Source organism: Pteropus alecto, unplaced genomic scaffold, assembly GCF_000325575.1.
Source record: "Pteropus alecto unplaced genomic scaffold, ASM32557v1 scaffold68, whole genome shotgun sequence".
NCBI classification, from domain to species: domain Eukaryota; kingdom Metazoa; phylum Chordata; class Mammalia; order Chiroptera; family Pteropodidae; genus Pteropus; species Pteropus alecto.
The window spans coordinates 6,700,154-6,724,501 of record NW_006441386.1 but is presented as its reverse complement, the minus strand read 5'-3'; the positions used below and the strand labels follow the sequence as shown (position 1 = coordinate 6,724,501).

The following is a 24,348-nucleotide window of genomic DNA, read 5'->3' as shown; positions in this document are numbered from 1 at the left end:
TTTTAGTCTAATTAACCAGATGTACATTTTGGAAAAATCACTAGTATGAAAAATTAAGAAAATACTTTCAGCAGTTAGAAAATGAATAAAATGGTAAGGCTGAAGATAAGGAAATCAGAAGATAAGGAAATCAGAAGATACAATGCTAAATATCTGAATTAATGCTCCTGGAATGGAGAATGAAAGAGCCAAGAAGTATCTAGAGGGACAGATTTGGTAACCAACTAGATGTGGGAATGTTAAAGGTTTCCAAGTTCTCTACCTTCAGGACCAAGTAGATGATGATGTCATTAACTGAGTAAGAAAGGTAAAAAATAGCAGGGTTCTTGTTTACTTGCCTTGGAGAGACAACATAAAGAGATGATCAAGTTAGCTTTACATGTGTTAAATTTGAATTGCCTGAGACAAACAAGTGAAAACTAGATCTAAAGTTAAGAAATTAAACTAATCTACGTTTAGGAATCATCAGCCTATAGACAGATTAATAGTTTAAAACTGAGAGCATGAATGAGATACAACAGATTTATATTAAAAAAATAAAAAGGCAGAAACAAAACCCTATGGAAAAAAATCTAAGGAATAGCAGGGAGGGAAAGGTAAACAACAACAACAACAAAAAACAGAAAAGTAGCTGGAGAACTAAGAGACTGTGGTATCAAATAAATTAAAAGATATGATTGAGACCAACAGTGTTAATTAAATATTAACAGAAAAGCAAAACAAAGACTAAGAAATCAGTGGATTGGCAATTAGGGGGTCACCTATAATCATATTAGGAATAGTTTCAAGAGTAAAGAAGCCAAAGTTAGACTGTAATAGAATAAGAAATAAAGTGATGGTCAGAAAATGGAGAAACAGTCTTAAGAATCTTGGTTTGAATAAATAAGATAGAAACAGAACAGAATCGAGGGAGGATATAATTTATTTTTAAGAAAATGGGACTTTATAAATCAAAAAGAATCATTAAAAAGAGGTTAAAAAAACACTGTAGAGTAGAATAATAAAAGTTAATCCAACTCTTGAGAAAGTAGGAGGGAAGGGGATTTAAAGCACAAGTATCTTGGCCAGGAGGAATGATAGCTCCCTTCTAAGATGGAGGAAGAATATAGAAATTTATAACAGGGAGGTTAAGAACACAGAGCTGAAAAGTTCCTGCCTAATATATATTTTCCCCCCATAAAGTAAAAGGCAGATCACCTGGTGAGAAAATATTTTGCATACTAGAATTTGTCTATCATTTTTATGAAAATTCTAATCAATTTTTCCCCTGAAAACATTCAGAGGACATCATAACACTAATTCTTAGCCTGCCCTCCAGTCTTTCCACATACTAGCAATAACATTATATCTCAATAATTAAAAACTAAACTAAGGCACATAACACTCTAAAAAAGAAGGTGAAGCCTAAAACTAGGGGTTCCTGGTACATAACGCTTAACGTATGAAATTAACAATTGTAATACATCATTGGTAGTCCAATAATCTGATTCTACAAGAAAAGAAGTGTTAGAAGACATAGCATCACCCAACACCTCACCAAAACATTTTATCAATGTCAAGCCTTGGGAATTGTAAGTAATGTACATATCAGAGAACTTCAGAATCAAAAAGAAGAGAAAAACTGGAAAACATAAGATATTAGCATTCATAATACATAGTGAAAAACAAAACTGAAGTATCCATTAACCTGAAACTAATATAATGTTGTGTCAACTATAACTGAAAAATAAAAAATTATTAAAAAAAAAGTGAAATAAATAAAGTGAAGTTATCAACAACTGGGGTGGACCAGCTACAACAACAGTATCTAAAGTTTCCTAAGGATGTCCTGATGTCCCTCTAAAACCATGTGCACATATCCAAAACATGTGAAAGACACAAAATAGAATGGAAAACAGACAGCATAACACTCTAATGTAACATTCTAATTCAAACTCTGTAACACTTAAATATGAGATAAAATTATCTGATCCTCTAACAGTAGAGAGGGATCAAAGTACATAAACTCTTTGAGTACTCATACTTTGAGACAAAAGAAATCTATTCCAGTCAAATTCCTTATTTACAAATATTTTTTTAAATGAAGGCTTCCAAGGCCGAGTAATTTTGCCAATGGGCTATGTCTCAGTTCTTCAACTTTCAAAACAGTATTGTTAGAATCGCCAAGTCACTAAATTTTTTTTTAGACATCAGTTTCAAAATTCTGGCAGCTTCCATCATAGAGGGACTTAAGTTATAGAATATAAATAAAAGGAAGTATCTTAAAATCACCACACTGGCTTGCAATGTGAAGAGACATGAGATTAGAATTTGTCCCTCCTACCCTGACCCCTCCCCACCACACACATTTATACATATTTCCAACATAAAGAGAAAAAGCAAGCAAACTTTACCATCTTGAGTAGCTAAGTATGTATACATAGATTACTAAGCAACTAGAGGAAATGACTTTCCAAAGGCCTTAACTATACAGGGAGATTTACAAAGTGTTGTGGGTATTTAAGTTGTTTTCTGAATCATAACGAACGAAAGCAAGTCTATTTATCTATCTCAAGACTCAATTACAAGTTTAGTAGCCAGAGAATGCAAAAAGATTTGTGTATAATAAAATAAATGGAGTCACGTAGGAAAGCTGGCATTATACATACTAATACTCTCTCTCCTTCCTTCATCCTCTTTTATAATTGCCTCCTTCTTCTGATGCTCCTGAGCGATCTGGCCAGAATTCTCTTTGTCACTTGAAGGAGAATCACAGGCACCATCAGATTTCTTCTCAGTGGCCTCTTCATCCACTTTCTCCAAAGGATGAATCTTCACAATCCTCACCTTGAGCATTTTTTCCTTCCCAACCTATAAAGGAAACAGGAGAGAGAATCAGAGATAATAAAAGAACTAGAAATCTAAAGATAATACTTACAATATATTATTCAATATACATTCCACCTTACCTGACAAAAATTCACTTAAACTCGAAAGTAGCCAAGTATAGCGATTTTTCCAATTTTATTTCCCAGACTTCTAGGTTAAAATGTGACATCTTAAAAGAATAAAATGACCACAATCTAGTTCATAATTCATGTACCAATGTACTAAGCCCAATGGGCAATCACTGCACAAACTTCAGAGCTGTGATTACAGTTCAAGAATTTCTACTTTATAAAATACCAATGATACATAGAGATATCCAATTATTCGGGCGCCACCTACTGAAAAGACTATCTTTACTTCACTTAATTATCTTTCCACCTCTACCAAAAAACAGTAGTGTGCATGTATGTGTATATGTATGTACGTAAATATGTAGGTCTATTTCTGGATGCTATTCCATTCCACTGATCTATTTGTCTACCTTTACACCAATTTCACACCATCTTAATACTTTAAAATTTAAAAGCGCTAAATCAGATAGTATTAGGTCTCTAACTCTGTTGTTCTGCAAAGTTGTTTTGTATAGATTCTTTGCATTTCCAAATAAATTTTATAATCAGCTTGGCAACTGCTACAAAAAAGTTGCTGAGATTTTATTGCAATTGTACTGAATACGAGAACTGACATGTTAATATTAATTTTTCTTACTCATGAACAAGTGCTCTCTCTCCATTATTTACAGTCTTCTTTAATTTCTCTTAGCAATGGTTTATAATTTTTAGGTAGAAGTCATGTATGTCTTTTGTCAGAGTTACTCCCAGAGTAGTTCATATTTTTTAATGTTATTGAAATAGTATTGCTTTTTTAAAATTTCAATTTCCAACTGTGTTACTAACATGTAGAGATACAAATTGGTTTTTGTATATTTATCTTGTATCTTGCTACTTTGCTAAACTCATTTATTAGTTCTGGCAGCTTTTATGATTCCATAAGAATTGCTAGACAGACAATCATGTCTAGAATAAAGATAATTTTACTTCTTGTTTTCCAATTTGGATGACTTTTCTTTTTCTTAACATACTACACTAGCTAGAAACTCCAATACAGTGTTAAATAGAGTGAAAGAGAAGACATTTAATCTTTTACCATTAGGTATGATGTTAGCTGCAAGTTATTCTGTAAATATCCTCTATAATAAGGTCGAATGAGTTTCCTTCTATTGGCAGTTTGCTGAGAATTATTAGGAATTGATATTGGATTTTCTCAAATGCTTTTTGTGTAAACTGAGATGATCATGTGGTTTTTATTTATCAATAAGAATTACAAATTTAAAACCACCTCATATTCCTAGGATAAACCCTATTAGCTCATAATGTATTAACCTTTTTAATGTAGTGTTGCATTTCATTTGCTAAAATTCTGATTAGAATGTCTACGTCTACGTTCATAAAGGTGTTCTCGGAACACAGATGTTTTTTTCTTACTATGTAGTTTTTTCTTGTAACGTGTTTATGTGGTTTTGGTGTCAGTGTAATGCTGACCTCATAAAATGAATCACAAAGAATTCTGTCCTCTTCTATTTTCTGGAAGAGTTTGTATAGAACTGGTATTATTTCTTCCTTAAATATTTGGTAGCATTCACCAGTGGAGGATTAACTAGACCTACAAATTGGCACCTGACATGAGGTTTTTTATCTCCTTGCCTTGGGTAGTGGTCATATATTTAAGCCATTTGGACAAGGAATCTTTCAAGGCCAATTATTCAGCTGTTCCCTGTTGACTGAACTAGCTATTAGTTGCCAAGGGCAGACTAGCCAGGTTGATGGGTTTGTAAGAAAAATGTGTTTACATCTGTGTACATTTCTCAATTTGTTTGTCTCTGTATTTTCCTCATGTCTGTGTATGTCTGTTTTCTTTTTTCTCTTTGCCTCTTGTGTTTATTTGGTGGGCTCGTGAATATTGAGTGTGTCTGTGTCCATTTGTATATGTCTACATGTGTGAGATTGTCTATCTATGATCACATCAACCTTGTGAAAATAAAACCCTTATCCAAAATAGGAAAATAGTAACCCTCCCTACTTCCTTTTTAAGCAACTCACTTGTTTTGCATCTTCCTTTTTTAAAATTCCCATTCCCCTACCCCCTCTCTTTTGACAACCATCAGCTTGTTCTCTTTATCTATGGGTCTGTTTTTTCTTTTTTTTGTTTTTAGAGTCCACATATAAGTGAGATCACACGGTATTTGTCTTTCTCTGTCTCATTTATTTCACTTAGCATAATACTCTCTATGTCCTTCTATGGTGTTTGCAAATGGCAAGATTTCATTTTTAATTGCTGAATAATATTCATTCCATTGTATATATTTACCATATCATCTTTATCCATTCATCTATTGATGGACATGTAAATTGCTTCCATTCATCATCTACTAATAGATGTATAGGTTGCTTCCATATCTTGGCTATTTCTAGTAATACAGCAATGAACATGGGGTGCATATATCCTTATGAATTATTTTGTTTTCTTTGGATAAATACCCAGAAATGTAATTGCTAGATTGTATGGCAGCTCTATTTTTAATTTTTGAGGAATCTCCATACTGTTTTCCATAGTGGCTACACTAATTTATAATCCCACCAACGGTGTATGAGGGTTCACTTTTCTCCACATCATCACCAATACTTATTTGTTGATTCACTGATGATACCCGTTTTGACAGGCATGAGGTAATATCTTATTGTGGTTTTAATTTGCATTTCCCTGATGATTCGTGATATTGAGCATCTCTTCACGTCTGTTGGCCATCTGCATGTCCTTTTGGGAGAAATGTCTGTTTAGTCCTCTGCCCATTTTTTAATTGGACTGCTTGGGCTTTGATGTTGTCTATTTTGTATATACAAAATATATCTTTGTATATTTTGAGTATTAACCCTTTTATCAATGTATCATTTGCAAATACCTTCTCCCATTCAATAGACTGTCTTTCCATTTTGTTGTTTCCTTTGCTGTGCAAAAACTTTAGTTTGATGTAGTCCTATTTTATTTGTTTCCCTTGTTCGAGGAGATATATCCAAAAAGATATTGCTAAGAATGAGGTCAAAAAAGTTTACTGCCTTTGTTATCTTCCAAGAGTTTTACTATTTCAGGTCTAACATTTAAGTCTTTAGTCCACTTTGAGTTTACTTTTGTATATGGTAAAAAATGGTCCAATTTCATTTTTTTTGCATGTATCTGTCGAGTTTTGCCAATACCATTTATTGAACAGACTGTCTTTATACAACTGTAGATCCTTGCCTCTTCTGTTACTGTAGATTAACTGACCATATAAGTGAGGATTTTTCTGGGCTCTCTATCCTATTCCATTGATCTATGCATCTGTTTTTCTGCCAGTACCACACTACTTTAATTATTATAGCTTTGTAGTATACTTTGCTATCAGGGAGCATGAGTCCCACTTTGTTCTCTCTTAAGATTTCTTTGGCTATCAGGGGTCTTTTGCATTTTAGGATTAGTTTTTCTCATTGAGAAGAATGTCACTGACATTTTAATAGGGATTGCATTGAATAGGTATATATATATAACTTTAGGTAGTAAGAACATTTTAACAATATTAATACTTCCAATCCATGAGACAGGATATCCTTTCATTTAGCTACATCCTGTTTAATTTTTTTCCTCAATATCTTACCATTTTCAGTGTGCAGGTTTTTCACCTTTTTGATTAAATTTATTCCTAGGTATTTTATACATTATGATGTAATTGTAAATGGGATTGCTTTTCAATTTTTTCTGAATGATCATTATTGGTGTATAAAAACATGGATTTTCTGTATATTGATTCTGTATCCTGCAACTTCACTGAAATCATTTACAAGTTCTAATAGTTTTCTGGTGGCCTTTAGGGAGTTTTCCATATATAGTATCATTTCATCTGCAAATAATAAGAGTTTTACCGCTTCCTTTCCAATTTAGATGCTTTTTATCTTTTTCTCTTGTCTGATTGCTGTGGCTAGAACTTCCATTACTATGTTGAACAGAAATCGTGATAGCAGGTATCCTTGTCTTGTTCCTTATCTTTGGGACAAGATTTCCAGCTTTTCACCATTGATAGTAACTGAAGGTTTGTCATATATGGCCTTTATTATGTTGAAATATGTTCCTTCTAAACCTGTTTTGAGTTTTTATCATAAAAGGATGCTGATTTTGTCAAATGCTTTTTCTGCACATATTGAGATCATATGGTTTTTATACTTTACTGTGTTAATGTGATATATCACATTGATTGATTTATGGATGGTGGACCACCCTTGCACCCCTGGGATGAATCTCATTTGGTCACGGTGTAAAATCTCTTTAACGCATTGCTGAACCCGGTTTGCTGACACTTTGTTGAGAATTTTTACATCTATGTTCATCAAGGATACTGGCCTGTAATTTCTCTTTTTTGTAATGTCTTTATCTGGTTTTGGTATCAGGGTAATGCTGACTTCATAAAATGAGTTTGGAAGTGTTCCTTCCATTTTATTTTTTGAAATAACTTTAAAAATAAGTGATTTTATTTAGACTAAAGTTTGAAAAGTACCGGCTACTGTTATTTAGGTCTTCCATCGCATACAGCTGAAATCACTCATAACTCATATGAGTTAACAATGTAAACAACCTATTTAAATATTTGAGCCTGTTTCCTATCTCAACGTTTCTGTGCAGATTCTGCAAGACATTATATTATGTAGAATGATTAGCCCAGTGTCCAGTAAATACAGGTATTTAACAAATTTGAGTTCCCTTCCTCCACATTCTTACTTTAAGCTTTCAAAGGATTATACAGAGATTGCTTTAGTGTTATTAAGTAAGCTTTAGTGTTATCACTTTAGTAAGTTATCCTTGAGCTATCTGAGCTAGAAAATTAAATAACAAATTTAAGTTGGAAAAGAAAAAAGTTAACTCATCCACTACTGTAGTGAAATGAGATTGCTTGCATGTTGGTACCACAGATTTCCGAAAGTCTTTTAAACACAGTATAAAAGAAATTACAAAAAATAATAATAAAAGCCAAGATAGCATAAAAGGGATAACACAAAGAAAACAAGAGTACAATGGTACACAGTGTAACGATTATAAAATTAAACATTTCTAATAATATGGTTCTAAAATGTGGTTCTTACATTTGATATGAAGTAAAGCAAACTTCATGTTAATACAATTTTATAAACACAAAAATGCATTTTATAATCTGTACTAGACACTTCACTCGTGACATATGGTTAGTGAGTCAAATCACATTTAAAAAAATAAAAAGACGACGCTTACCTCAAAGTCACACTCTTCTCCCACGGCATATTTGGTCATGATCTCCAACCAAGCAGTATCTACTAACTTTTCTAAAGAGGCTGTGTTATGGTGAACCATTTCCAGAACAAGTTTCTCATACCAGGCAGGAAACTCTTCCTTCAAACTAAACAAGTATGTTATTAATTGCCAAGAAAATGCAGAAAAACCTATCCAGATCTTTAATTCAGGTCAATTCAAACATTTCTTTAGCAAATATACGCAAGACATTGGGGAATAAAGATTAAAAACCACATGGTACACAGGAAAAAGAAAGAACTTTTAAGTAGCTATGTCAGACTGACCTATCCAGGTTAATTTCCTCATCTATAAAATGAAAAAAATAGGGATATCATTAATAAGGTTGATTATTTTCCCAAGTTTGTTTTTACAGTAGATTCCCTTTTTAGGTGTGAATTATTTTTTCCATAGCCTTTTCCTAGTTTTTGGTTAGGACACCGCAATAATTATATGTTATTTCTCAATCAATAATATGCTTTAATATATATTCATTCAGTTCTCATAATACCTTATGAGGTACCTAGAATTTTCATTTTATGGATAAGGAAAATACATCAAGAGTTAACATGTTGGAACCATGACTTGAACTCCAAAGCCCTTGCAAAGTAAAACTATGATGTACCACTTTTCCCTTATTAAACTAGCAAAAAAGAATTTCAATCATATACAATATGGGCAAGTGAATAGTGCAAAATAACACTCATACACTGCTGTTAGCCTATGTTTCAACTCTTGGAAAGCAGTTTGACAACAATTATCAAAAACTGTCATACATGCACAAAGATTTTCACTGCTGGATTCTTGATGGTAGCAGAAAACAGGAACCAACCTAAATGATTAGTTGTTAGATATTCATTTCTGACCAGAGTATAACATTTGTGCTGTGGGCGAAGGGGAGCATCGGGCATAAGAATTCACGTAAATGCAAGTATTAGGCTCATTGTTGTATTACAATATTTTCAATCGTTTTCTGTACTGTTTATAACTACAAATGTTCCACTAACTGACTGCTAGACTGAAAATCTCTTATCATACTCCTTACAATTAACCCACTGAGTTATCTATTCGCTAATCACAATCCATAAGCTTCTCATTTCCCTGCCTTTGTTAAGGCTGTTACCTTTGTTCTCTCTCCACTGTCCTCCCTTATAGCTTGATCATCCTTCCGAGATGTCCTCAGACTTCCTCAATTTCATAAGGCCTTTCTTGGCCCCTATTAACTCACTCTCTTCTCATTAAACCCTACAGTCACTCAGCTTAAATTTCATTGTTATTTCTGAGTGAGACTGGACAATGATGTTCAGATTCTTTTATTAACTCTGTATTATTTATATTCTTAAAATAGAAAAAGATTTCTACTTCGAATAAAAATTGTAAAACTTGTCTTTTTCAGTAATTCCTCCCATTGCCCCCTATATTTTGTTAGCTATCAAATCACATAAAACATTCCCCAAGTGTGTTCTTCAGAACTTCACTTTGATGTAATCAATTCTGAGGTCAATTCAATTCGAAACACACAAGATTAAACCAAGCTTAAGTTCCTTTCCTACAGGTCTTCTGAAAATCTTTAATATGTTAATGCTATGGCTTTTCAAAAACAAAGTATGTAGTGGTTTTCCAAAGTTATAGCCGAAACCCTCTTTTCAGGAAGAATTAAGAGAATCCATCTCATTCTTTCTATTCTCAATAATGCAATGACTCACTACCTAAACACTATGCTAGCTAGCCTACAGACTTCACACCTGCCTCTTCTCTAACTCATCCTACACACTGCTTCCAGATTAAACTTCTCAAAGCCCAAATTCGATCATCACTGTACCATATGTATCTTTTCTGTTCGAAAATTATTGCCGTCTTCACACGGTTCACTGAATACAAATGTCTCATCTTGTCTTCAAACATCACCGTCTTCATGAACTTTTCTATAACAACTCCAGGTAAGTTTCTTTTATTCCCAAAAACACACCCAGAGAAAGTAGCACTATCTCTATTTGCAAAGAGCAAACAGTATGTGCTTATATATAGTGCAGAGGACTGTGCTTAGGTACAGTAACCAATTCAAGAATAAGTAAAATATGAGGCTGGCCCTCAAGAAGTTTACAGGCTAATACAGGAGGCAGCAACAGCCCATGGGCCAAATCTAGCCTGCTATCGGTTTTTGTAAATAAAATTTTATTAGAAGCAGTCACTTGTTTATATATTATCTATGGCTGTTTTTACTGTACAACCTGAATTAAAAGTTGAGACAAAGACCATGAAGCCCATAAACCCTAAAATATTTAGTAAATGGCACTTTACAAAAAAGGTTGGCCAACCCCTGGCCTAGTACACTAAATAAGCGATATACATAAATACACTAATCAAAAACGGAATGATGTAAGTCAGTGGTCCCCAACCTTTTTGGCACCAGGGACTGGTACTCCCATGAGAATCTAATGCCTGATGATCTGAGGTGAAGCTGAGGCAGTGATGCTAGCGCTGGGGAACGGCTGCAAATACAAATGAAGTTTCACTAGCTCAATCGCTGCTCATCTCCTGCTGTGAGGCCAAGTTCCTAACAGGCCACTGACCCAGCATTGGTTCTTGGCCCGGGGTTTGGGGACCCCTGATATAAGTGACTCAAGCAAAGGAGAAACAGGTGCCGGCCAGGTTAACAGATTTTAGTAATTATCAGTCAATGATGGACCCATGACTAGAAACCAGGTCTCAACTGAACCCAGTACTCTATTATACCAACAAAAGAGCAGAATAGTATTAGATTACTAAACTGTATGCTCTCTGCTTGTCTGATATCAAGAGAAACCAATAAGAAGTCCATAGAAGAAGCTTCTATTCCAAATTACCAAGAGTGGTTTTATCATCTCTAGTTTTTGTTATCTTTTACATGTACCAAGTGCCCAAATTCTGAGTGTTTTCTTTGAGAAAAGACCCAGATAAGTAGGCACTTTGAATACAGACAGGATTTTTATTTTAAGACATCTCATTCAACCAGCCCACTTAAATGGTCTTCAAATTGTGTATTTATTTTTGATAGCTGCTGTAAATACTGTCTTAAACTTCAAAGAATCACAAAATAAAACTTTCTGCTCATCTGCTGCCTCCAAATTACTTCTAGATCATATTTACTTCCATTGCTTAGAACCAAATTTCCAGAATACTAATAAGGTAAAAGTACAGAGCAAGAACATTCAAGAGCCTGGTAAATATCTAAATATACACACAACTACATTTCCACACAATTTGTTACTAGCAAAATGCCACTAGGCAAAGGCACTCAGACACCATTATATAATATAATGTATTTCAACTGATGCCCCATAAATTTAAATACAAATATTGCTTTACAGTTACTATTCCCCCTTTCCTAATAATATGAAGATGGTGCTAGAAGAGCAATGCTTCTCTTACTTACAGTTCAGCAACTTCCTGTTCCTCCTCCCAGGCCTCCTTGTGTGTTAGCTGACTACTTCCGGTACTCTTACATGTCCAAATGCGCTCACTGTACCTTTCCAAGCGAGCTTCATATTCTCTGTTAGCAGTAGCTCAGGAAAACAATATTCAAGCAACAGAGATTTCTAATCCATATCCATAAAATACTTACCATATATAGAAAAAAACCTATAATATCCTTTCTATGATGTATAGCATGAGAAGATAAAATCAGTTTTTAATTGGCAAATCCAAAAAAGATGATTAAGACTAAACTTTGATTAGAATGGTTTGTCATGTTTTACAAATAAAATATTAATATTTTAGTATAAATGTGATTTCTTCAATTCACCCGAGTTACATTTCAAAAGACAGTACTAAAAATTCATAAGAAAAAATAAAGGCAAAATAAGACCTAAGTCTTAAGGAATAAGAATTTAAGGTATGTGGAATTGTTACACAACTCAGATGGTTAGCAAGTCTAAAACTCAGTTCCACAGTAAGATGAGATGACCAGTCCAGTCTCACATGCAGTTTGAAATAAACCTGATGTACCTGCTAATGATCCATTTACTAAAAGCCTTCCAGTCTACCTTAGAAACACCTGTTGATTCATTAGTGGGGTTTAAAAAAAATCCATAAAGTCCTAAAAATAATTTTGATATATTTATCCAGCCTTTACAATAATAATACATTCACAAGTTATTTACTAGCTGTTGTTCCTGAAAGAGGAGGAGGAAGAGAACATCATAAATTAGTGCCATATACATGGTAACTTTCCACAACATCCCAACTGGAATTCACTATCAGCCAGCCACATTCGAATTCAAATGACAAGTAACTAATTTACTTTTAGCATAGCAACAGATGCTATGCAATAAAATAAACTGACACCACAACTAGAGAATTAGCTGCCAATCTCTGTACTTTCCAAGTGATACTTTTTATACTGGTTGAAATAACAGTATTTAAACAGCTCCCCTCCATAATATTACTTCACAATAATTCATTTTTAACACATGGAGATTGTTGGTTTTCTAGGGTTATGATCAGTGAAAAACAGAACAGAGACGAAAATAGTTTTAGCCAACAGTAAAATCAACTTTCCTCACTACATCATTCTCTGGATCTAATAAAAACAATGCAATAAGTCTATTTTCTTCATCAAAGAAGGTGTTAAAATTTAAAAGATTAAACAAAATAGAGTTAACAGTAAAAATCAGGAGTCAGACTTCCATATAAAGCTATGTAAAACCAATTATTGATAATTTATAAAAATCTATATGGTCCCCCTTATCTGCAGTTTCGCCTTCCAGTTTGTCATCCAATCAAATGTGGTCCGAAAATATTAAATGGAAAATTGCAGAAATAATTTATTGTTTTAAATTGCACGCCATTCTTAGTGTAATGAAATTTCGTTCCATCCCGCTCCCTGAATCATCTCTTTGTCCAGAGTATCCAGTTGTATAAGATGCCCACCCTTTAGTCACTTAGTAGCCATCTGTTATCAGATTGACTGTCTGGTTGTTGAAGTGCTGTGTTCAAGTAACTTTTACTCTATTTAATAATGGCCCCAAAGTGCAAGAGAAGTGTTGCTAGCAATTCGAATATGCCAAAGAGAAGCCTTAAACTTTATCACAGATATGTATGTATAAGAAAAAACATATATAGAGTTCAGTAATATTTCAATATTTCGGTACTATTTCAAGGCATCCACCCACTGAAGGTCTTAGAATGAATCCCCTGCGGATGGGGGGAGGGAAGGCTACTGTATAGAGAGAAAAAGAACTAGTGTGGCTTCCATTATCCTAACTAACCAATCAACAAGATGGATTTGCCTCTAAATCCTATTTCAGATTTTAGATTACCAAAATAAGTTGCTCACTCTCAAATAACCACTCAGAGCAAATGCTAATTGAGGTTTTTATGTTCCAGCCACTGCGGCACATATAACTGCGGACAAAATGTCAAAGCAATTCTCCAAAGGTTGTGTAAGCTATAAATGATATTTTCAAATCCTAGACTATCTCATCAGGTATCTACTTTTTCATTAGTTCAGGAGCTACCTCTTCACCACAAAATGATACTTCTTTATTCTCGTTAGCCTTGTAAGGACCGTTTCTTTCAATAAAGTACTTGATAGCCTCAAAGAAAGTAGCCCATGAAAAGTATGGAGGTTAAATAAGCACAACTATAACCCTAAGAGTTCTAAGTGAGATGACAAAGTGCCAAAACAAGATTTGCTTTTTATCCTATTTTCTCTCTTTGGACCAGTTTGTCGTTAAGTTAAAAATAACTCTAATCTGGTATGACTTGTTACTTTAAAGATATCAAATTATAAAAATCACGTAAGAGCTCAGTATTCCAACGGCCCAATAAGATCCTGTCCTGCAACCACAACTTTACTTGACTCTTTAAATGTGCTCTAGTCATGTTTTCCTAGGCAAGTCAAATAATTCTGGCCATATTCTAATAGCCCCTCCTCATTACACCAGCTAAAAGTTCTCAAATATTGATGCCATAAAGATTATGAACTAGTTAGGCTTTAGAAATGAGAATAAAGTAATACGACAAAAATATTAATCTTCAACAGGCTGCTTGTAGGTTCAGTTCCTCCTTACAACCCCTCTTGACTTAGTGTTATCACCTTATTGTCAAATAATCACATCAAGAATTGATTCCAATAAATTTTTCCAACTAAGTTCTAGTGTCTTGCCTGTAGTACTACCCGAGTAATGTACCAGATTCAAAGACACATTACAATAAACAATCATCAATAATATAACACCCACTCATTAAATGTGTGCATGATTCACAATGACCACTATTAAGTTTAATGAAGATGTACAATGATGTTTCGAGAACATACCAATACTCACAGCTTTAAGTCAATAAAACATCATATAAATTTGCTACAGAATACACATACAGTCAAAAGGCAAGCATTAGAAGAAAATTAAAGTATCAAATCCTATTAAAAACATAATTGTAAATATAAATTAAGAACTGGAAATAACTACTTCAAATGCAGCTGTTACCCAATCACATATTTGTTTCCGTCTACGAAATCCCTAATAGTCTAATAAAGAAATATGCCAACCTACCAACCACACAATACAACTGTTTAAAAACCATCCTTAAAGTGCTTACAATTGTAGAAATTCCCAAGTGAGCAATTTCACCCCAATATATAACACAATTTAAGAACTCCTTTAAAAGGGTTCTAAATACTGGTATCGGAAATTTTTTAAATGAAGATTTTTATTAAATACATACCATTTTAGAAGTTTCAGTTTTCAACTGTAATCATTAAAGAGTAACTCCTAATACATATCATTATATTTCAATGATTTCAGTAAATATGAAAAAGCCTGTGCTGCCAGTTCAAAATTAGCTATCTACAGCCATTTTTGCCATGGTTCAGTACCCATCAGACTTAGAACCTGTCTGTTCTCTACTGCATGTTTCTTATGCTCCATTAGAACCAGACCTGAAAAATTAACACCTGATAATAGTGTGAGTAACCATCAACTGCTAAAACAAAATGACATCTGAATAACATTTTAAAAGGATATGGCAGATTCCCACGAGTAATTTTTTACTCCACCAATGTTTGGAATGTTATTTAAAAAAAAAAAAAGTAGGGCATCTTTAGAATAATGCTACATTTAGTAGAGCTAGTATACTTCTCCAGAGCAATCCAAAAGTCCTAACAGGACAAGGAAAAGAACCAATTACCACTCCCACCCCTCTCTTAAATACATGTTTACCTTATATCACAAACTGACACAAAAGTGGACTAGCATCAAAAGGAAGGAGGATCATTCCACCGTTCTTTTGATTTACTTACAGGGATGAGGTAGGAAAATTCTGAGGCACAGAATTCTAAGCCTGACTCCCATCATTTACAGTATGTGTGACCTTTAACAAGTCAACCTCAATTCTCTGGGCCCACCTGACAAATCAGACAGGAGAATCTGACCATCTAGATCAATTCAGCTCTGAGATGCTATAATCATATTTTAAGAGCCTTCTTACAGCACGGACTCACTTCCCAGGTCTCTTTGTATGTAAACATCCAACATTCACAAACTGCACTCAAACAAGAATGAGATTATTCTATAAAGTATTACATTAAAAGGAGAATCAAAGAGAAATTAAATGATATCGCTCACGTGGGCACTTCTCTATACAGAAGTTAACAGAAACCACAAGAAATCAAGTCCTTCCAAAGGGAAAGGGCTAAAATTATACATTAAGTAAAACTGAGTAATACATTAGCCTTCACTCTTGAAGTTTTCAGTACATTAAAGAAAGCTTGATTCAGAAACCATTTTTACGCTTAAGCTTCGAAAAGGACTCAACTGGCATCGATAAAAAAAGTAAATAAAAGTCGTACAACTTTTAACCGAGAGACTAATAACCTTATGCAAGAAACAATGATTAGAAGAGAGGATGCTGCGTATTTAAAACATTAGCCTGGTGCTTCTAAAATACAACATAAAAATCTTAAGTCTATCATGGTACCTATTTATTATTTTACTTACAATCAAAAACCAACCTCCTTCTAAATCGTCAAAACTTCAAACCTGAGCATGCCCAGGGAAGAAGGGCAGCAGCTCCTACAAGGTAACTGTTTTCCTTCCCTTTCCTTAAGTCTGGAAATTTATTCTTGGTTTTGTGCCTCACAATCCTGTCAGTTCATCACCAGCCTAAAGTCCACTCGGCAAGAGAAAAAACACAAATGCCCCCGCAGAGATCGGGGTACGACGCAGTCGAGACTTGTACAAGCCGATCACGAGGCCGCGCGGATACGATTTCAAAAACTTACGTTGAAGGTTTAATTTTAAAAGAAAAAAGCAAAGAAGATCCTGCTCCCCGTGGTTCTTAGGGCCTAAAGCCAACCCCGGGGGGGAGGGGGTCTCTTCTCAACAGCGAGGCCTGGGAACAAAGTGCGGAGCCGGGGAAAAGGATGGAGAGCGAGGGGCTCCGTAGCGCCCTGAGAGGGGCAGGCCCGCACCCCCGCCCGCTGGCCCCCCAGAACCGCGGGCTCGGGCTCAGAGTTCAGGCCCGCCGTCGCCGAGCACGCTGACATCTGCCACTGGCGCAGGGCAGCAAGGCCCACCGGCCCAGCGACCCCCAACCTACTATGCCCCACCCCGCGGGCGGCCAGGCTGGCGCCCCTAGAAAAGGATACTCCCGAGTGCGGAAGGCCTCCTGAGTGTGCGCGATGGTGAAGAGCGGCTCCTCGCCGGGAAGAGGCTTCACCAACGGGAAGGGCTTGCGGCCCAGGAGCGGCGCCATCGCGGTGGCGGCGGCTGCAAAGAAGGCGGCGGCAGCTGCTCGGCGAGCCCACGGCGCAACACTAGGCCCCGCGGCCCGGAGCGAGCGCCTGGCTCCCGGGGGTGGGATGGGGGAGGGGAGGGGTGAGAGGGCGGCGCGAAGTCGGCTCCCTCACTGCTGGCGCGGCCGCGCGAGGGCCATGGAACTGGACCTAAGGGCGCAGAACTCCTACGCACACCGCTGCTCCGCCTGGCAGCCTCCAGCCAACCTTCGCTACCAGTCCCCGCGTTCGGCAGTCACGACTCCTCAGCTGCACGGGAGGAAATTATTGAAAAATGGCGGGAGATTCCCCTCCACCCCCCCACCCGGCCAGCTCACACACTAACTTGCTCCCCTGTGGCGCCGGTGGCTAATGCTCCAATAGGCGGAGAGCTGGTCAGCGCTCACAGCCTATTGGCTCAAAGGAACTGCCGCTCTGCTCTTGGGTCCCGCCCCCTTCCCCGACCGCTTAGTTGGGTTGCAGCGCATCAGAGGGCAGTATGAAGAGGTGAAAGGTCACGTTATGTAAGCTGTGGTGACGGGCGTGCGGACTTCCAGAGGCGGAGTTGGTAGTGGGAAATAGCGGGGAACCGAAAAGCCGGGAATTCAAGGAGGTCAAGCCAGAGAAGCCCCTTAACATATACTGACACTGCGCCATCTGTCACTGACGGCGACACCGACATCCGGGCACCACTGTCCGTGTGGCGTGCCGGAGGGGGGAGGGGGAAGCGCGGCCAGGGGCTTTGTCTTTCCACTTCTGCTCCGCCCCCTCCTTAAAGGCGCCGCGCTCGGCCACGCCCGGGTAGATCGGATGGGAGAAGGGGTTGGCGGGAAGTAACCCCAAGACCTTGCCCAGGCAAAGGCCCTACTGAAGGGCAACTTGAACTCCAGCCTGTTCACCCCAAAGTTAACTTCTGGACGAGAGTGTGGTTGAGATCTTGATATTAGTATGGTGCTTGTTTCTAGGAGCTGACTGGAAAAGATAATATAGAAGCTTCTTGACAAAAATGTTAAAGGGCATCCATCTATTAAAGAGACTATTCCTTCAAATGGTCTTTACTAGCACCTACAATGTTAATAACCCTGTTAGGTGCTATAGGGGGAAAAAGACTGCCCTGAAAAAAATAAGACAACCAGTTCTATGAGACAAGTGCTGAACAAAGTGCACAGTAAATAGTGATAACTGCCTGGGTGAGGACATTTGAGCTGCTTCTCCAAGCTGACTGCACCCACATAGTCCAAAATCTGTTTGGGTATGCAATGCAATCAGAAACACATTCATAGTAATTCTCTCCCTACAAAAGTGTTTCCCTCAGTTCAAAGATCCTCAGTGGCACAAGAACATACTTTCTCAGCTTGTTCAACAGGGCTGGACTGCTAGATGTCCCTGAATGCAGTATGCCCATACCAGACGTTTTCTTCTTTTCTTCTCACCTTGTGGTGAGAAGTATACCCTCAGTAAAACAAGTTTTCGGTCAGAGGCCACCCCTATGGATACTCCTCTGATTACCTACCAGAGAAGGGAGCTTATCTTCCTTCAGGAGCCATTTCTTCTAACGATTAGGAGAAACCTCAGGAAATATGGCATTTGAGTTGATTGTAAAAAGATAAGTAGCACTTGACTAGGCACAAAAATGATAAACATAGGCAGAGGGAGCAGCAGGACAGACTTGGTAAATTCAGAACATGTGCCTAAAACAGGGGTTTTGAGGCAGAAAGTATCAAGAGACGGGAGTGGCAAAAGAAGTGATCACCCTGGGCACAGCATTTGATGGTTCAATTTAAGTGACCACTTTGAAGGAAACTGCAATAGTTTGTGGCAGTGATAGCAAGGGCCTCAAATGTAACAAGATCAGTGGAGACAGGCGGACAGATTTGAGAGGCACAGACTAGGTGACGAATGGGAGAGACATTTGCATGACTAGATAGCTAATAGAATACAAAAGTAAAGACTCTAAAAACATTAAGAAACAAATTTTAGGAAAATATTTGGTATTTCAAATAAAGCATCTAATGGCACATGAGAACAGTCACCATAATTGTTTAAGCTTTTGGGGCCAATATGGGCTGGAATCCAGCTCTGGTATTGGTAGAGATCTAGAATGAGAGAATCAGCGATAGGCTCAGTTTTAGCCATGAGAACCTGAGGCACCCTGGAGAGCCATCCAGAACATAATTGGAATTCTGAATCCCGAGTGGAAGCTGGAGGTAAAGCTTCGAGTGCACAGCTTATCAACTGGAGCCCCAAAATAAGGAGTTGATAAGGGCCTCCCCAAGTAAAGAACAGTGCTCACCTTGGAGAGGCGGAATTACTGGGTTGTTTTGGGGTTTTTTTATGTTTTTCAATTCATTTTCTGTAGTACTAGTTTTACAATATAAAAAATAAACTTTAATGTGACTCGCTTGGTGGATGTCCTCCATTTCTATGGCTCAAATTTACAAACAATCTGATTAACATAAGATTTTAACATCTTGTCCTGAACATGGGGAAAAAAATGGGAACTAAACTAAAGTAACTATCAATTTCCTGTTCTAATATTTTCATTGACTCCTGTTGCCAACAAAACCCTTGTGAGTTTACTCTGTCCAGTCTTTGAATGCCTAACTCTCAGCAAGCCCCAAGTAGACCACTTCCTCCTAATTCCCAGAATTCACTGTTTATTCTCCACTGCTGTAAGTATATTTCTTTCTCCTCTATGCATCTGAATTACATACTTTTCTTCCTAATGCCTTTTCACGATTGTTCCAGCCCACATTTGCTTTCACTGAACTCTCAAGGTTTTTTAAATCGTAATCTTAGCAAAATTTGTTGTTCAATGTGTTTTCTCTCCCAACATTTGAATAAACAATAATAAAGGGCAGAGATTAAAATGTGTGCTTCTACCGCTCAAAGTCAACTGTGATTGCTTAAATGCAGGAATGACACAATAGAAGCATAGCACATTTCCCTCTGCAGGTCTCCCCTGGGTAGTTTTATGACATGAGCTCAGTCAGCAGTGCCTGTTTTTGTGGTCTGTGTCATATGGAGCTATGCCCTGCCACACACCCAGCCTTCACTGATGCAGACACAGACCGTTGCTTAGAAAGTTCCAGCTTCTGGCTAGTCTTTTCCTGCCTGTCCTGTTGGTTCCTCAAACTCAAAACATCCCAAACCCACAATTTATTATCTTCTTCCCTCTACCATCTGCTCCATCTGGGTGTTTGTTTGTTTTTTTTTATTTCTATTAATGGCCTCACTTTCCTTACAACCTCACAGGTCCACAGCCATAGAATCAAACAGATCAGTAGTCCCCTCTTACGCCCAGGGAAACGTTCCAAGACCGCCAGTGGATGCCTGGAACTGTAGATAGCATCGAATCCTATATATGTGACAGGCAGAAAATTCTGAGGTCCTAAATTAAATTACAGCAAGCCTGGGGATGGAAGGAGACAACAGAGGTTAATCGGTTAACTGCAGGGGGCAAGACCAACAAAAGACTTCTTACATTCCTGAATGTATGTTGAAACTTTGGATTAACTTCTAGGTGGCTATTTCCTCCATTATCCCAAAAAGAATAGCTGAGTAGCTGACTACCAGGCAGTTGCACTTCTTGCTTATGCATGAACTGTAGACTGCTGCCCACAACCAATCCAAAGAGCAAACGCTTCTTCCTTACAGACTATGCACCTATCCCAGAACTAGTCCCACTTCACCTACCACCCCCTTTATCTATAACCAATGTAAATGCTTTTTAAAGCAATTTTTATCTTTATTTTCCAAATTGCATATAAGAGCTCAACAACTCCAGGAGGGTAGACATGTTGTCTTCAACTAGCCCTGCTGCTGGTGATTTAAACTTCATGCTCCAGGGCTTGGTTCTCTTTTTGGCTAGAATTTAGCTCAATAAACACCTTCTTTTAGAAAAGCTCTCTGTCATGAAAGTTTGTTTAACGTATCCTACATTTTTTTCCTAAACATGCATGTTTTCACTTAAAGGAAGCACTTTATGGCTTCTCTTTGGCATATCCAAATTGCCAGCATGACCACTCTAGAGCTTTGGGGCCATTGTTAAGTAAAATAAGGGTTACTGTGATTCTGCCAACAGTTGATCTGATAACAAAGATGGCTACAAAGTGACTAACAGACAGGCAACGTACATTGTGGAGACATTGGACAAAGGGATAATTTATGTCCTGAGCAGGACAAAGCAGGACGATGTGAGATTTCAAGACACTACGCCAAATAATGTGCAATTTAAAACTAATGAATTGTTTATTTCTAGAATTTTCCATCCAATATTTTCAGGCCACGGTTGCCATAGCGTAACTGAGACCATGGAAAGCAAAACCACAGATAATGGGGACTACTGTAACATCAATTCTACCTGCCTAAGATCTTGAACTATCACCTTCCTGCCATCCCCACAGCATCCTACTTCAGGCATTTATTATTTCTGGCCAAAACTACAACTATGACTTCTTTTCTTTAAAATATTTTAAACATTAAAATTATGTACTTTTCATGGCAAGATGAACATAGTTCTAAAATGGAAACACATAAGCAGTTTAAAAAAAAAAAAGTTCTACAAAAAGCAGCCCATGGCACTCTCTTCATCCACTTCCTGCTTCCCTAGGCAGCCATTTTCAATTTGTTAAGCTGTTTCCTCTGGTATTTTACCTCCATACTTCTAAATAACCTATGTAATGCTGTCTTAGTTTTTCTGTTTTAATATTAGCTGCTGACTTAATGTAAAATGAGGACTTAGCCCTTGTCCTCTCCTAAAAACACATGTACAAGAATATTCTCAAAATAATTATATTGCAGTCAAATCAAAATTCAGTGTATAACTTACAATTATGGATTATTCACAGGTGATCCACATGGTGAACTGATTACATTTCCTCTCTTCGTTTCCCCTGGTTTGCTTCAGTCTATTATTATTTCATTTTCTATGTACCTGTCACTGCTCACTCTGTCTCCAAACCGACAGAACTATAAGTCTCCTCTCAATATATACAAACATATCGGGTGGGCAAGGTCCTTCTAATATGTCCCCCTGCCTTCCTATTTCCTCTCCATCGTATCTTGCACACTATGTCACTCCTCTGTTCTTGGCTTCTAACAGTTGGTTCTCTAAGCTAACAGAGTAAAACCAAACTATCTGACCTGACCTTCAAGGCCCTGCACAATCTGCCCCCAATCTTTCTACATCTCTCCAACTCCTTACTCTTCAGCAAAACCAGGTTTATCTATTTTCTAAATACCATTTCCAACTAAAAGGATCCAGAGCTCCTTGGAAAAATGACTGGGGCTGGCAAAGTTCAAGTTGCAAGAGGAACATCTTATTGAGCCTGAAAATAAAGAACTGCTCAAATAATGATGGGAACATGTCAAAAGGACACAGGAACCAGCATGAAGGGATCTAACTGGCTGAAACTAAGACAATTTGAACATTAAAAAAAAAAATGACAGTAATGGATTAATATAACACATATTAATATAACTAATATAATACACATTGCATATAATGGTAATTTATGAGCTTTTAATACTACTCAGAAAAAGAGAAACAAGTGAAAGAGAAGGGAAATCCGTTATTTACAGAAAGTTGCCAGTGAATGAATATACAAAAAAATGACAGGTTTACAAAAATCACCATTTTGCAACCTCCAATGAAGTAACTGATTCAGAAATAGATAGATCATCAATGGATGCTAAAATCATGGGCAAAAGGTTGTTGGAGAACTGTCTAAAATTATCACTTTCTACAAAGCACTTATTTAAAAGCACACTACAGGTGGAAGTCTGGCAGATACCACCTTAGCCAAGTGATCGAACTCAGCATCACCAGTAATGGGACAAACTGACAATATGTGCCTCTTGATATAAGACAATGATAAGCACACATTGCCTCTGTAGTATTCTAACCAAAATCATCTAACCTGAAACCCTTGTAAGACAGACAAATCCTGATTGTGGGACATTCTACAAATAACTTCCTGGACCTTTCAAAAATATCACTGACATGAAAGATACCTATCTACCTACCTCCCAAAAAAGGTTCTAAAAGGAAACTAAAGAAGCATGAGAACTAAATGTTGTGTGTGGCCTTAGATTAGATCCAGGATCTGGGGGCATGGGGAACTACTATAAAGTGCATTATCCAGACAGTTTTGGAAATCCGAATGTTCATATTAAATATTATTATATCATTGTTAAATTTCTTGAGTATGATAATGATACTCTGGTCATGTTGGGGAATGTCTTTATTCGTAGGAGATACAAGCTCAAGAATTTAGGTCTAAAGAGTAAAAATGAGAACAACCTATTTTCAAGCAATTCAGCAAAAAAAAAGATACAGCAAATGTGGCAAAATGTTAATAATAATTGGTAAATATAGGTGAAGAAGGGCTTACATAGCTTATTAAACTATTCTTTCAACTTTCTGTAGTTTTGAAAATTCTCAAAATAAAGTTGGAAAAAAGAACACCCAATTCCCAGGTTACTCCCTACACATACCCCATGCCTCACGGCCTCCACTTATTTGCTCATGCTAACCTGCCTGGAGTAGTCTTTCCTCACATCCAGACAAATTTCTCAAGGCTCAGCCTCAACTGCTACCTCTTTTATAAAACTTTTATGATCTCTCTCAAAGCCTCCAAGATTGTTATCTGAGCCCTAATAGTATATTACCTTCACCATCCCTACCCCTCCCACGCCCCCTCACCCTTGCCTAGACACCTATCTAGCATTTCTACCTTAGTAGACTATAAGCTCCTGAAAGGCAGAGGCCACATGTCCAGCAGTTGAACTTTAAAGAGAACCCAGGATGTATTGTTGACAAATATTTGTAAAACAAAGAAATGCCATTTTCCAAGATGATGAGTAAATCTGCTCCATGCACTCACCTTTTGAATACTCCAAAGTTCTCTTGAGCAAAAATCCATAAAACTCTATTGCTCATTAGTGCTTATTCATATTCAATGAATTTAGCAGGCTCATATGTATTTTTAATTCAAATGTGCATATGCATTGGGCCTACCACTTACCCAGAGGGAATTTACAAATTATTTGTAAATAACTTGTGGTCATTCCTTGACTTTTCCCCTTCTCTTTTTTCTAGTCCTCCTCATAACCTTTACCACATTAAGATTCTGGGATGGTAGTGGAGACTGCTAGCCTGAATTTTTAAGAATATCAATGAAGTGGTGCTAAAGTGGAAGTCGATAAAAGAGATGGTTTCTATTACACCTTTTTGTGATCCTACATGTTCCCTTTTGGGCTCTACTCTATCATCTATGTAGTTCATCTATGTAGCTTTATGTAGTTCCTTGGAGAGGTCCAGCTCCTGAGCCAGTCTATCAGCCTCCTGAGGGACAGGATGCCTGCCTTCCTGTGTT

The 24,348-nt window shown here is 37.1% G+C and overlaps 1 protein-coding gene across 2 annotated transcripts in view; it reads right to left on the bottom strand.

Annotated features, from left to right (window-relative positions):
- Window positions 1–17,288, bottom strand: part of BAZ1B (bromodomain adjacent to zinc finger domain 1B) — a 57,922-nt gene extending 40,634 nt beyond the window's left edge. The window contains exons 1-5 of one of the 2 annotated variants that reach the window (XM_025051495.1): window positions 17,166–17,288; window positions 16,844–16,964; window positions 11,630–11,746; window positions 8,179–8,323; window positions 2,649–2,850 (exon numbers count right to left, since the gene is read on the bottom strand). In XM_025051495.1, coding sequence (XP_024907263.1) covers window positions 2,649–2,850; window positions 8,179–8,323; window positions 11,630–11,746; window positions 16,844–16,950 — 571 coding nt within the window. In that variant the 5' untranslated portion in view covers window positions 16,951–16,964; window positions 17,166–17,288. Of the gene's footprint in view, window positions 1–2,648; window positions 2,851–8,178; window positions 8,324–11,629; window positions 11,747–16,843 lie in introns of both variants that reach the window. The other variant, XM_006918558.3, reaches the window with a different exon arrangement.
- Window positions 17,289–24,348: the final 7,060 nt, after the last annotated feature.